We start from the raw sequence: 15,914 nt of genomic DNA on the forward strand, positions 1-15,914 counted from the left end.
CAAAACAGCATTTCAGCTGAGCCTGTCCCCTTGCATATTAGAAACTGACTGAAGTTAACGCTGTTTGATAGGTTTCTTTACAATAGACCTCTTAAAATCTGATGATTCAGCTCCTTCCTTCAATGAAGCACTATGTACTCACTTGGCCAAGCCAGTCTTGGATAGCTTAATCAGGATAAATCATACTTGTTTTGTGTTACTACCAAGAATCCTGTCTTCATCTTCAGTCTGAATGCATGTCAAGTCCTATTTTAATGTGATGGAAGGAGAAGCAAACATCCTAGGTGTACTATAAGACTGTGATAAAGCAGTGGTTAGAATGCAGTACTGCAGGCTACTTCTGCTGACTGCTGGCTGCCTGTAATTTAGCAGTTCAAATCTCACCAGGCTCAAGGTTGACTCAGCCTTTCATCTTTCCAAGGTGGGTAAAATGAGGACCCAGATTGTTGGAGGCAATAATATGATTCTGTAAATCGCTTAGAGAGGACTAAAGCACTGTGAAGTTGTATATAAGTCTAAATGCTATTGCTATTATCAAACAGTCTAGGTTGAAGCAAACCGGAGCAATTTTATGTGAGGCTGTAGCAAATACAACTTTGCAGGCAACTGCAATGTCTTCCTAAGCTTTCCTAAGCAAGCAACTTCTTACAATGGGATGATTATATAGACACAATGGTAACAGCAAAGAACAACTTTTTTTCTGCCCTACAGACAAAGCGCAGGCTTTAACATGAGCTTTGTTTGTTGTTTGTTTGGATTCCTCTGAATCTTATTCTACTGTCTATTGGTCTTCCTGCTTTATGGTCCTGGAAAATCAAAGAACCCATTTGACTTAGCAAGCAATGAAAGCACTCAGAGGTACTCCAAAATTAAAGTGTATGATTGGCAGCCAGCCTCGAGTTTATCTTTCGCCATTCGTGGTGAATGGTGCATTTTGCCATAATACCAACAATATCCTCCCTATCTTCACAACTTTGCTTTCAGTGGAGTCCCCCTTATCACCGCACCTCTCATAGTGGAATATTTGGAAAATACAAACATGGATAGATAGCTGAAGTCTTATCTTTGTATTAATCCAAATATAGCTAAAAACAGTTTAATCCAATACCTTCATCATCACTTCTTGACCAAATGCAATCTAGACCAAACTCTTGAACTCAGAGAGATGTATCTTCCTTCCTTACCATCTTCTTAATGTTCTGGCTTTATTAAGCATTCTAGCCTTGTTATCAAAAGTAGCCTGCCTGTCTCATGACCACTAGGGAAACTTCCATATTTTGAATTTTTTGTTTAGAATAGAGACAGGAAGAATATTCTTAAATAGTAAATGGCAATTGAGTTTAAAATGGAAGCTTCTTAAAATACCTTGCCTTTCTAGGAAAATTATGGTATATAATTTGGAAGCAGGCATTTAAGAAATAGCTTGTGTTCATGGCTAAATAGAGAGAGACAGACAGAGAAAAAAAAGTGAACTGCACCAGGCCTGAACATCCCACTTTACAATTCCCACCACAGAATATTTTTTGTTCCATTCAAAGTGGTGTTCTATCACCAACAGAAGTCTTAATATAACTTAATATTCTAAGATCTCCAAGTTTGTTCATTTTAACTCTATTTGCCAAATGAATTGATGCTAGACGAGACTATTCCGTCTGCAGCAATCCTGAAAAGCCATAAAACTAAAGGAGAAATTCAAATTAAAGTTAATGATTACTTTTTGTAAACCAAGAATGGTGTAAGTACACATACACATCTCAGGAATGTTAACTGTGGGGCATTCCAACTCAACATTTCATTTAGGTGAACTTAAATCCAGTGAACCCAGGCGGTTAAGACTTGCCTCCTGTACTCAATAAAAATGGGGTAACTGCGTTAATTTGCAAGGAGAAGTAAGTATGCTAACAAACTATTAATATTCTGGGGCATGTTTATTTAAGATCTACTATATTATCTGAGGGAACCAGTCACTCTCACTCAGACCTAGGAAGAGGGCAGTGGTAAACCACTTTTGAGATCTTGCCAGGAAAACTGCAGGGACTTATCTGGGAAGCCAACACAGGTCCACATATGCACATGCTGTATGTTATTTTACTATTGCCTTGATCCCTTGATCTCTCCCACCCAAAGGACTTTATGTTTAGCTCTACAAAGAAGCCTAAGGCTTATTCCATTTCCACATCTTGACACAGAAGATTTAATTGATGGCTAGGCTAACTTAAAGGAGCAGATGGTGCATTACACTTTGTGGAAAATATCAGATTTTTAGGGTATGAATTTCTTGCAGCATATTGTTTACGAATCCAGTAATATGCATCACTTTTAACAAAGTTAATTAATTCTCTACTATATTTTTCATGCAGATGCTCACCTGTCTTTGGGAAAAGGATTCACTTTGCAAGCTTCCAGCAAAAATTTAACTACCTCTACATGACCTAAAATACAAAAAGAGATAAGTGTATAAACTCCTTATATTCCCCATACCAAATGCAACAGCTAGTTTAGATATTATTCATGGTCCAACCTTCTGCAGCTGCTACGTGCAATGCTGTTCGAGAATCATAGTCTCTTTGTTCCATATCCATACCCGACAAGGCAAATCTGAAAAAATGGAAGGAGGAAAACCTGATCACAAATAACATAGAGTTAAACGAACAGCCGCCCCTAAACATTTGGCCCAGTGAACACATCAGGATTGTTTAAAGCTGGTTGCCATGGGATGGAGCACTTGCCAATTAGGAAAAGTATTGCGATGTTGGCAGGGACAGCAGCTAAACCAAAAATGTCAGGTGGGCACAAGATACCAAGAAAACCGGTTTCCACTTGCCCCATGGTGGGGACTGCATTGTAGTATGATCCTCAGACACAATATTTGGACCATTGTTCAATCCTGATTAAAACTGGAAGTCTTCTTCACTCTTACGTTATGCTAGGACTCCAGAATTAGAATGATGCTTAACTGTGTTTGAGCTGGAGTAGAGGAAAATTGAAGAACTGCATCAAGCACTGAATTAAGTTTAGCTCTTCAGTGTAGTTCTCTCTTATGCTTTCTTTTCCCATCCCATTGCGTCTATCATCTATCTACAAATTATCCTTTTTTCAAGGTCTCCTTTTGCTATCAAATCCTCTTTTTCTTTAACTAATAATGGCTTATCCAGCCATCAGACAGCCATATATAGTAAGACAGCTTAAAGGCATTTATTCTATTTGGAACTCAGCAAAATCTGAGGACCTTGGGCAGACTGAGTTCACCATAAGTTTCCAAGTATTCCAGAGCAACCAACCAATCACTTTTTATTTATTTCAATCACTGGATTAAATCAACCAATCATTTTTTTATTTATTTCCATCATAAGACAGAGGAAGCCCAATCAATTAAGGTTCTAAAATAAAGGCAGAACAACCAGATTATTTTTACCATGGCCCATTTCCGTAGTTTTTCTTCTGATCTGACTGTTCTGCTCCTCAAATGTCCCACTTCACATTTCCAACTTCCAGCACCCTTGACATATATTTTGAGTGGATTTTCCCCACTAGACAAACAGGCTATGGACAGCAGGTAGCAATATTTAAATTACCTTAGCAGGTTTGAGATAATATGGTATGTGGAAATGACCTTAGGAGAAAGGGGGAAGAGTCATAGCCAGAGTATGGCCAGACAAGAGGCAGCTTAGCATGTAAAAGGAATGTGGGCATGGCAAACATCTCAGAAGAGACCCTCCCTAGTTTCTTGGGCTGTAAAAATGGGGGTAGAAGAGAGAGATGTATTTTGAGACTTGCAGGATTCTGTTAATGTAACCTTGCAATGAAGTAAAATTAGTCCATCTGGTTGTGTTTTCTGTCTAGACTAAAGCTGACAGGATTCCTCCAAAGCAAGGCAGATCAATTCCAGACAGTGCTTGAATGGAAATTGCTCCGGGCAATTTGAACAATTTGATTGGGAAGGAAATTAAAATGCCCCCAAAATGCAAACAACTTTTGTACCGCTGCCAAGAAAAATCATGTATGTGTGTGTATGTGCATGTGTGTGTACGTGCGCTGTTAGCAATAGTCAAGCTTGACTTGGGGAATCTTTCTGTCTTCACAGTGGAGGAAAGGTTTTGGGGGAACAGATTGCGTGGATTCTCCATGGGAAGAAAGGGGGTGGGGAGGAAAAGGGGTTCCTTTAATTCTGGGTCAAAAGATCCCTTTGATCCCATGTTTATTTTGTCAAGTGCACATGCATGTATGAATTGAGAAAGCCTGATACATACACACAGAATCACAGCAGACACACTTTTCATTCAAGTGTAACCATCTCAAGCAAACATTTCCTTCTAAGATTGACTTTACCTTCTAAGGGCAGATACGTCTCCTGTATATGCAGCAAACAAAAGATTTATTACAGACTTCACCTGAAAGAAAGGAAAGAAAAAAATATTTACAAGTTATTGGCAGAGGGCGAAAATGTGTGGGTGATAATGTCATCCTTAAAAGTTTGTGACTTACATACTTAACATTAAAAGGTGTGTCATTTTGCTGTCATTTTATTTGTTACAGAGACTTCCAGTGTTGGGGTAGGGGTTTGGGGTAGGCTTTTTTTTAGCAGGGAGGATTTGAAAGGAGGTACTGTATAATTATTGTGATAAATGCCTAAAACCGTTCTGTCTACCTGATTAGGCCTTAAGGCCTTAAGGCCAATTTAAGGTTATAGATATTCTACTATTGTTTCCAGACAGGATATAAACTTTAGATCTAGAGTTGTTGTTGTTTTTTGATGAAAAATGATCTACTTAACTTTGGCCATTTTGTGCTTCAGAACAATTTTAGGGTCTCTATTAAGACAATATTTTTCCTTTCACAAAATAAAGTATTTTATGCAAGTAAAGCTCCCCACCCTCAGCAGCTACTCCTGTTCCTAGATAACATCCAGCAATGGCCTGGGCATTAAAAAAAGAACATAACATGCTGAATCACCACATATCTTTAAATGATCTTGTGAGAGTTCATTAACTAGTCTGAGAGCTTACATAAGCTTGTGAAAATCAGTAGAGACCTTTGCTCCTGGTGAGAGATTTAAAAGCCCCATGCAGTATCAAGGTTGGACAAATGGTCTTGTACAACTTCTTTGCTAGGTCAGAAACATCTGGTTTATTTGTGTTTTTTTTTAATCTCACCTTTTATTCTTTTAAAAAATAACTCAAGGAAAATGAACATACCTAATCGTCCTCCCTCGATGTTTCTCACAACAACCCTGTGAGGTAGATTGGGTTGACAGAGAGTGAGTGGTCCAAAGTCACCAGTCGGCTCTCATGTCTAAGTTGGGACTAAAACTCGTGGTCTCCTGCTTTTTCTCCTTCCCTTTTGTGAAGCCTTGTCCTTAATGCCAGATCACTCTCTGCTTCTCTTTGCACAGACAAAGGGACAGTCCCCTTCTCCGTGTACAAGGAGACATGAAGCCACTTAGACTGAGGAGTTTCAGAATGAAAAAGACCAATTGTTCTGTGATTGATCTCACCTCCATTATTATATATTTAATAGTCTACTGTGGTTGTCAAAGAAACTCCAGTAGTTTCCAAGAAAATCATGATCATGCAAATAAACACTATCTATTTGCTTAAATGTCTATGGAGATTCTCAGTCATACAGGTTATGGTTCTCCCAAAGGTGCTTTGTCAAGGGGCAACTGGACTTTCTGTTTTCTCTTTGGAGGCATTTCACTTCTCATCCAAGAAGCTTCTTCAGCTGAATAAGCTTCTTGGATGAGAAGTGAAAAAGCACCTTTGGGACATCTATTTACTTACAACTATTGTATCTGCCCCAATGTGAAGACAAGAAAGGCTGAAAGGAATTCTGTCCCAGATTTCCTTTTGATGAGTTGGTTTTGGAGCCGGGTTTTTTTCTGGCATTTCAACAAAATGCTACACATATTGCTGTCAAATTGCCAGTTGTTATGGCCTGCATTCTGTTCCTATCATAAACCATTTGTAGCTCCTAAACAGCTCAGTTCTTTGTCTTATACCTCATATACTGAAGAATTTGCAACCACGAATGAGATCCAAGGATGTGGGAAATTACAGTCCCTACCGAAGTCAGATGTATTTGTAAATATGATTCAAAATGTGGTTTATTTATTTGCATGGATGATAAAACAGTCCTTGACCATTTTCTTTAGATACCCAAAGTCAATGAGAAATTAGTAGAGGCATATGAGATAACAATACATTCACAAAGGTTTAGTGTTTCCCAGAAAGCGAGTTAATTAAAATAATCTTGGTCCAGTATTTCAACCTTTTCTAAACTTCTGGAATAGCAACACAATAGCTTCTTCACTTGCATTGCTCAGAGAACAGAAGCTATAAAAATTGGAGTTTCTATTTAACATGAATCTTACAGGAATCATCTCATCTAGGACATTTATAAAATAATGAACAAATCCATAAGGAAGAAATTCAAACCAACCCACAATACTAAAAGTGCTATAAAAGGAGGCAGGTTTTGAATATTATTATTTGAAAAATCTGGATTAGACCAAGAATTAATATTAATAAGTTCAGCTGAAATGGTACTCAGAAATGCATTTATCTCTCAAAATTAAAATAGGTACACACGCAGAATTGATTGGCTATTTAAAACAAAACAGGCTACTTAAATTTGAATAGAATAGAATAGAATAGAATAGAATAGAATAGAATAGAATAGAATAGAATAGAATAGAATAGAATACTTTATTGGCCAAGTGTGATTGGACACACAAGGAATTTGTCTTGGTGCAAATGGTCTCAGTGTACATAAAAGAAAAGATACATTCGTCAAGAATCATAAGGTACAACACTTAATGAATCACAGGGTGCAATAAGCAATCAAATCATACTAGGAAACAGTCAATATAAATCATAAGGATACAAGCGACAAAGTTACAGTCATACAGTCACAAGTGGGAGGGGATGGGTGATAAGGAGTGATGAGAAGATTAATAGTAATAGTAGTGCAGACTTTGCAAATAGTTGGATAGTGTTGAAGGAATTATTTGTTTAGCAGAGTGATGGCGTTTGGGAAAAAACTATCCTTGCATCTAGTTGTTCTGGTGTGCAGTGCTCTATAGTGTTGTTTTGAGGGTAGGACTTGAAACAGTTTATATCCAGGATATGAGGGGTCTGTAAATATTTTCACAGCCCTCTTTGGACTCATGCAGTATACAGGTCCTCGATTGAAGGCAGGTGGGTAGTAATTGTTTTTTCTGCAGTCCTAATTATCCTCTGAAGTCTGTGTCTGTCCTGTTGGGTTGCAGAACCAAAACAGACAGTTAAACAGGTACAGATGACTAATTCAATAGTTCCTCTGTAGAATTGTATCAGCAGCTCCTTGGACAGTTTGAGCTTTCTGAGTTGGCGCAGAAGGAACATTCTTTGTTGTGCTTTCTTGATGACTTTTTGATGTTAGGTGTCCATTTTAGGTCTTGTGATATGATAGAACCTAGAAATGTGAAAGTCTCTACTGTTGATACTGTGTTATCTAGTATTGTAAGAGGTAGTAGTATGGGAGGGTTTCTCCTAAAGTCTACCATCTTTTCTACGGTTTTGAGTGTGTTCAGTTCCAGATTGTTCCGGTTACACTACAAGGAAAGTTGTATAATCTCTTGTCTGTATGCAGATTCGTCATTGTCTCGAATGAGACCAATAACTGTTGTATCATCTACAAACTTCATTATTTTAACATATTAATCCTTTGAGATGCAGTCATTGGTATATAGTCGTGATGGTGAACCTATGGCATGCATGCTGGAAGTGGCACACAGAGCCATTACTGCTGGCACACGAGCAGTCGCCCAGAAAAGGTTTACTGCGCATGCACATGTGATTGTCGGATATCTGCCACACAGGAGCAGGGGCACAGGGCACGCAGAAGATACTCACGCATGCACAGAAGCATGTGGCGTGCGTGGGGGGTCACGCATGCATGCGCAGAATGCCCAGCGTGGGTTGCGTGGGTTGCATGTGCATGTGCAGAAGCGTAGAAGTGCAGGTTGCGTGCATGCGCAGGAGGCATGGGGGGGCTGCACGCATTGCCTTCTGGGTGATGGCATGAGAGCACAAGCAGGCAAGCGCGCCCGCTATTATCAGCACGGGAGCTCAAAAAGATTAGCCACCACTGGTAAAAAGAGATGAGAAGTTAAGAAAGCATACAGCCTTGGGGGGGGGGGAGGGCTGTGCTAATTGTACAGGTATCAAATGTGATTTTGTCTAACTTCACCTGCTGCTTCCTGTTTATGATCCACTTACAAGGTTCAGGCACAGCTAGCTGGTTTAGTTTAGTTAGAAGAATGTCTGGAATGATGGTATTGAATTCTGAACTGAAGTCTACAAAGAGGACCCTTGCGTAGGTATTTGGAGATTCAAGGTGTTGTAGGATGTAGTGCAGAGCCATATTAAGAGCATCATGTCGATCTATTTGCTCGATATGCAAACTGCATGGGATCTAACAGCGGATCTGTGATGGTTTTCAGGTGGGACAGCACTAGCCTTTCAAAGGTTTTCATAAGTACAGATGTTGCAGCAACTGGTCTATATAAACTTTTTGCAAGGGAATAAGAAAAAAAGGAGTTCAAAAAGTTATGGAAAGTAACATATTAAATAAGAAATTGAGACAGTTATTGAAGCATGATATACAAAGCCAATTATCAATCAGCAAGTTTATTTTCTTGCTTTTTCAATGTATCTCTTCTTAATATCGTTATGATATAGTTACTGCACAATTTTTTTAAAAAAAATTAATGGATGTTATAAAGTGATAGAGTTTATACTATAGGCGGTTACAAAAATATTTTAAATAAAACTGAATTAAATAAATAAGGCAGACTACATTGATCCAAGAAAACACTAGTTCTTCCTGTTACTTTCTTCCAAGAAGCTGCTCAAAAATTCTCAAATGAATACAGTGGTACCTTGGTAGTCATTGTTAATTGGTTCCTGGAGGCATGGCAAGTACTAAACAAACCACACAACTTAATACATGACCTTTTGTTTCAGCCGAAAAGGGTAGCAAGTCATGAGGCAGCCCACACTGACAAGTTTTTTTTTACTTGTCAATTGCTTACAAGATAATAGGTATAAGTAAAAACATAGTTATGAATACATGGATACATATAAGAAAAATTAAAAAAATATAAAAGAAACAATAGGACAGGGACGGTGGGCACGTTGGTATGCTTATGCACACCCCCCCTACAGACCTCTTAGGAAAGGGGTGAGATCAATAGTAGACAGTCTAAGGTTAAAGTTTTGGGGGTTTGGACAAAAAACCACTGAGTATTCCAGACATTGACCACTCTGTTGCTGAAGTCGTATTTCCTGCAATCAAGTTTGGTGCGATTAACCTTGAGTTTGTATCTATTGTTTGCTCTAGTATTGTTATGGTTGAAACTGAAGCATTCATTGACAGGTAGGACATTGCAATGTATGATTTTATATACTATACTTAAATCGGACCCGAAGGCGGCATAGTTCTAGGTTTTCTAGGTCTAGAATGTCAAGTCTAGTGGCATAAGGTATTCTGCAACGAGCAGAGGAGTGGAGAATTCTTCTTGTGAAATATTTCTGGACTTTCTCAACTATGTTAATATCAGATACGTAATGTGGGTTCCAGACTGATGAGCTGTATTTGAATATTGGTCTAGCAAATGTTTTGTATGCTCTAGTTATTAGTGTAATATTACCAGAAAAAAAGCTGCGTAAGATTAGGTTAACAACTCTTAACACCTTTTTGGCTATGTAGTTACAGTGGGCTCTAGCACTTAGGTCATTTGAGATAAGTACTCCAAGATCCTTGACAGAGTTTGGATCTTCAACAAGGTCTTGACTATTCAGCCTGTATTTTATTTTCTGATTTTTTTTGCCAATATGTAGGACAGAGCATTTATTTGTTGAGATTTGAAGTTGCCATTTGTTTGACCATTCTGATACATAGTCAAGATCTTTTTGAAGGGTAGCAGTATTGTCTGTGGTGTTGAATAGCTTTACATCATCAGCGAAGAGAACGCAGTTGCTCTTGATATGATTACAGAAGTCATTTATGTAGAATATGAAAAGAGTTGGTCCTAGAACACTGCCTTGGGGGACACCACTGTTGACAGGTACAGAATTTGATAGGACGCTCCCAATTTTGATCATTTGTTGTCTGTTTGACAGGAATGCTTCTCTACTGGAATGCTCCAGTAATGCAGGTGTCCAGAGATACCATAAGATTTTAGTTTTAGGAGTAGTTTGTCGTGTACCACTAAATAAAAAGGCTTTACAGAAGTCTATGTAGATTGCGTTTATTGCTTTGCCCTGATTGAGTTGTGTAGTCCATATGTTTTTGCAGTGTAAGAGTTGCAGATTACAGGATAGTTTTTTTCTGAAACCAAATTGTTTATTAGAGAGTAGGTTGTTTGTTTCTAAGTGGAGGATGATGGTTTGGTTAATAATTGATTCCATGAGTTTACAGGTGACGCAGCATAGAGATTGGTCTGTAATTTTCAACTAGGCTGGGGTCTTCCCTTTTTGAAGATGGGGATGACCATGGCTTGTGACCATAGTTTTGGCAAGGAGCTGGTCCTGAAAGATTTTTCAAAGATTATGCTTAGAGGGTTGGCTATGGCAGTGGGTAGCTTTTTAAAGAAGTAGGCACGTATTCTGTCCAGTCCAATAGATAAAGATGGTTTTAGATTGCACAGTGCTTTTTCAACAATGTCTTCTGTAAAATCGATATGTATTAAATCGTTGTAGTTGTCTGTGGCTCGACTAGGAAATACTGGGCATGATCCATTGCTGTTTACAAATACTGAGCCAAAGAATGTGTTAAAGAGATTGGCTTTAATAGTGTCATTGTTGCAATCTTTACCATTAGGTCCTTTCAGGGGTGGGTTGACCTTGAGTCTTTTAGTTTGTTGTTTATAAAATTGTAGAAAACGCAGGTGGAATTGGTGTGTAGAAGGTTTTCTTCTTGTTTAATGTGATAATTGGTGCATTCAGTTTTTATCTGGTGGCATAAATTTTTGTATCGGCTTTTGAAGTTGGCAACGTGACCAGATTTGTTTTTCCGCAAAAGGGATTTCTTTTTGGATTGAAGCTTCCTTATTGTTTTGCGTAATTTGTTTTTTCTGGTTTTGGGAGTTGTTAATGGTACATATATTTTGATGACTCTTTTGACTTCAAGTAAAAATATGTTGTAATGGTCTTCTACAGTATTGCATCCAGAGAATAGAAATTGCCAATCAAGGGATGAGAGATCGTTGTTTATAAGATCATAATTGCCTTTTTTGAAGTTATAATTGGGGGTTCTGACATTGTGATGATTTTTGGGTGGACGTATGTTGAGACAAAAGTCAATCATGTTGTGGTCACTGTTGGAAAAGGGTTCTTTAATTTGTATTCCGTAAATTGAATTCAACCTATTGCAGAAGATGAGATCGAGGCAGTTGTTAAGTCTAGTGTTGTTGGTTACTAGTTGTTCTAGTCCCAGATTTGTTACTGCATTGTAGAAGGTTGCATGTGTGGGTTCAGTTGTACATTTGTTAAGGGTCCAGTTAATATGAGGTAGATTGAAGTCACCAAGAAAGATAAAAGCGTGTGGGCAGGATGCTGCCCATGTTAGTAGTGTATTTAGCTTGTTTGCATATTCGATGTCATAATCAGGGGCTCTGTAACATAGTAAGAACCAAAACGTGATATTTAAGGACATGATATTTAAGGAATAGCAAGCTCCTGGGTCACTTGGATGTTTTTTAGATGTAGGGACTTTTTATAGAAGATAGTAACACCACCTCCTCTACGGATTTCACAATCTGATTGGTAAACATGATAGTCTATTACTGTGGTAATGGAATCAGGGAGAGATGCGTTGAGCCATGTTTCTCAGACAAATATAATGTCGAATTTAGCCGTATTTAGTAAGAGGAGAAATTCAGGTATTTTATTTACAAGGCTTCTTGCATTGAGTAGCTTGCATTTAAGGCCAGTTGTGGTTGGAATAGCGGTAGTTGGGGCGTGCATGCCTAGTTTTGAGTGAAGTTGGATTGGATGGGGTGGGTGTGGGTGCGGAGTTGTGGGTTGTGTGACTTTCTGAAGTTCTACCTTGCCTGTCAAGTACCAAACAAATGACACGTACCGGGACAAAATTTTCATGTCAAAATGAGTCCAGTAGAAAATCTGATGAATTTTAAAGCAGTTGAGTATGAAGGTATGACTGTAATTTCTAATGTGGTCAGCTAGTCTTCATACTGTCCTTAAAACACAAACTTCCCTGTTGGTTCAAAACCGAATTATCCCTTTCTTTGCCCCAACATGAAACTCTACGCAGATAAAAAGAAATCCCTAGAATGAATTTGTCTTGCTTAAAGCTGAATTACTTTTCTAACGATTTAATGTCTGCCATCACAGACATTTAACCTTTGCTTTGCTTTCTTGCCAACTCCTCTTTTGGCTCTTAGAAAATGTTCCAGTCCTTTAGATTTCAGATTAAACACAGAAACTAGATTTTCCATTTCATCACTCTGTCAAATGAAGGGAAGCAGAACCAATAAATGTGTGATTAGAGGGATTTATACTTATCTCACAGACTGGCGTAGCATTCACCAGAATTTTCCTGACACAAAGGAATCCTAATCCATGCCAAATACTTAATACTTATTAATAAGAAAGTGTGTTGTTCCTGAAGAGTATCCATTCGTTCTCTAAAAGTTTATAATTTGTCCCAATTAACTAAATTCATTGAGCAAGAACATACTGTGGTTTCAGGCGGGGGCACCTTTGGGAATTCTGAAAGAATCTGGTGGCTGTGATTCCAAAATGGCTGCTGTGAGCAGCTTTACCTATTCACAAACGTTGGAATGTAAGTGTAGTGAATCACACCGCCACTTATCAGAAGGCAAACTAGCTCCTTAGCCACACAAGTGGGAAGAGGCTTTTGCAAGGAGAAAGTCGAACAGTGAAGATGATGACCATGCAGTTAAAGTTCTGACCCTGTTTAACATATGTAGCATGCACAATATATATAAAAAAGAGGCAGGGTTTCAATTGTGGGGTTTCAACTGCTTTTCTGGTTTTGTTGACTCCTTCACAGATGCTTATGAGCCATGTCTGTGAGTTCCAGAAGCAACACAGTGTGAAGTGTTTTGTTTTGCAGACTCCAATTTCCTTTTTTTTAAAGTATAAAAAAATCTCTTTTGGAAACTAAAGCCAAGCAGGACAAGAGAACAGGGTTTTCTTACCCCTGTCTGTTGTATGCTGCACACCTTTAACTTTCTTCCAGGTAGAGCTGGGAAAATAGGGACTGGCTCTAACTAAAACAGTGGCCTTTTTAAAAGAGGTCACTTTCACAAAACCAACCTTGATTTCAGTGGCATATGAAGCCCACAGCCCAATTCATAAGCTTTCAAGTGATCTAATGATCACTAAAGGAACTCCGTTGGCAGCAAGTAACCAAAAGTAGAAAATGCTTCAACAGCTGATGCCCTCTCAAGGACTTTGCACCTATTATTAACAGGAGATGCCTTCCATAATCCAGCTCAAAGTGGGATTAATTCAGCTATACAAAGAATAGATCCTATCCTTTTTGAGATGAATGTGTTTCCTGTGGAGTTGGACCAAACGGTCGGCTATGAATATTCCACATTTGTAATTAAGTCTCTCCATCCCATAGTGAATAAAGGCAATCCCCAAGTATTCTAGGATATTAACTGGACTTCCATTTGTCAGAAATGGTGTAGGGTCTCCGCTTGGGCGGGGAGGGGGGTTGAACCTACAAGGTCCCTTCCAACTCTGATTATCTGTTATCTGTTATCTGTTAATGAGCAATACCATACCTATTTGGGGTTTCTTTAAAAAAAAGAGGGAAATAATTTATCTCCCAGTGCATTTAATAGCCTGGATTAAATGTCATCCATGCTTGGAGTCAGAATAGCTAAAAAAACTTGCTAGCCTAACATTCAGCTTCTTCATGCGTGGATTTGTTTGCAATGCTACAAGGATTGGAAGAACAAAACAGGAAAACCTTTGCTGCCTGTTCATTGAAAACCAATGACTTCATCCAAAAGGCTTTTGGGGTCTATTTTTTTCCTCCATTGTTTCAAAGGGCTGTCTAAAACAGGGATTTGCACACACTATCTCTTCATTCCTGGCTGTTTAGTTGGGGAAGCTGAATGAATGCTAAACCAGGAACAGCTCCCGAGTCCTTTCAAGTGGTCTGGTGGGATTCTGACATTCTGCTGGCCTGGGCACATCTATTCAGAGGTTCTCAATAAGGGCTGTGAGTCTGATTCTCCCCTCAGTTTCCCTACAAATGTGCTAGATATCACTTTAAAATGCTGGGGGAAGGACACACTTTTATTTCTCATTGCTGGCTGCACTATTGAGGAGGAAATATTTTGGAAGCGGACATTCAGAATGTATTGGAAATTATCTAGGTTTTTATAATTAGTTGGAAATTACTTGTAAGTTTGTCTAGTATTTATCTGTGCATTCACAGTCAGAAAAGGATAAAAAGTTATTTAGCTCACTGTGGTTTTAATAAAGATTTGAAAACAAAACCAGTTGAAGAGATGCAATAAAATCAGTCACAGTAGATTATAGAGCTATTTCTGGCCTTCAGTCCAATAAGATTAATGAAAGTAGAGCAGAATTTTTGGAAGCCAAGAATATCAGGAAGATGAGATTGCAATACTTTAGATTTCTAAATCTCTTGAACATCCTGCTAGTTATTAAGGCCAGAAGATAGTAACGTTTTTCTTGCTCATTCCAAACTTCTCTTGAGAACTGATGAACTACTGATGATGAAAGGATGAAGTTCGTATGTTTTAGAGGGACAAGAGCCTATTTAATCATGTAAAGAAGCTCCATCCTTATATTTGTCTGCCTCATTGGTTAGAATGAAAGCTGTTAATATTACATACTTCAAGAACCATATCATAGGAATTAATAGCCTATAATACTTGCGACTTCTGCATAGGTCACTCTTAAAACTTTGATCCAAGTGACTAGAGAAGTTCCTATCTTATCCATATATACGATGGAAGAAGGCAAGGTGGTGACAGGTGAATATTTCTGGTGGCGGTTCCTCTTCTTCAGAATGGCTTATCCCCAAAGGCTGGCTTCTTAAGAGGCTCTTTGGAGTTTCCAAGTAAAACCTGGGCCATTAATAGTGATACAGTGCTGCCCTGTTATTGTTAATGTGATCCTGATTATATATACCCATAATCATCAAGGGGAACAAGTCAGGCTGAATTTCAAGGATATCAATAACAATTGCCACTATTGATGCAGAATGTCTCCACCCAGAAATAACTAGAGTCATGTCCACATGGGAACTATGGAAAAATATTCTTGATTTTAATATCCAACAAGGGATCTCTCAATCAGCTGTGAATCTCCCTCCCCCTTTTATTTTATTGGCTGACTTCTTACTGATTTACCAAGTTCAGAAGGAATGCACGCACTCTTTCAAAATCAAAAGAAGCTGAAGCAGATTGCTGCAAAAACTAAGTTCTACCCTGAATGTCATTTTCTTAAGCTTTCCTAATGAATTTGTCTTCTATAAAAAAAGCTCTCATTTTTCACTTAACTTGCTCTCTACCTTGTCCAGATTTTCTTGTCCATCTAAAACAAGCCTGCACATGTAAAGACAAAAAAGGACATCATGACAAATTAAAAATAACTGTGGGTCACAAAGAATGGAGCACTGATCAGATGTTTAAAAGGTAGTGGTGCTATAGCAGCAAAGGAGCTGGCAGTGTTGTGATGAGGCCTGGAGGAATTGGCAGTTTTTCAAGGTAGTAAATCCTTCTTGATACTGCTGATGATTGACAGCAGTGGATTTATTTTTTTAAAGAGCACTAGTATGCTACACAAAGCTTCTTGGCAGGCCATGGCCTGTTATTTGGACAGACCTCATCTGGAGCTTTG

General features: G+C 38.5%; 1 protein-coding gene across 1 annotated transcript in view; it reads right to left on the reverse strand.

Annotated features, from left to right (window-relative positions):
* GLS (glutaminase) overlaps positions 1–15,914 on the reverse strand; it is a 75,091-nt gene that overhangs the window by 2,212 nt on the left and 56,965 nt on the right. Inside the window, exons 15-17 of the mRNA XM_026696889.2 lie at positions 4,330–4,391; positions 2,522–2,598; positions 2,369–2,432 (exon numbers count right to left, since the gene is read on the reverse strand). Coding sequence (XP_026552674.1) covers positions 2,369–2,432; positions 2,522–2,598; positions 4,330–4,391 — 203 coding nt within the window. The remainder of the gene's footprint in view (positions 1–2,368; positions 2,433–2,521; positions 2,599–4,329; positions 4,392–15,914) is intronic.

This window comes from Pseudonaja textilis, chromosome 1 (assembly GCF_049901715.1).
Source record: "Pseudonaja textilis isolate UNSWEBS1 chromosome 1, rPseTex1.2, whole genome shotgun sequence".
Taxonomy (NCBI): domain Eukaryota; kingdom Metazoa; phylum Chordata; class Lepidosauria; order Squamata; family Elapidae; genus Pseudonaja; species Pseudonaja textilis.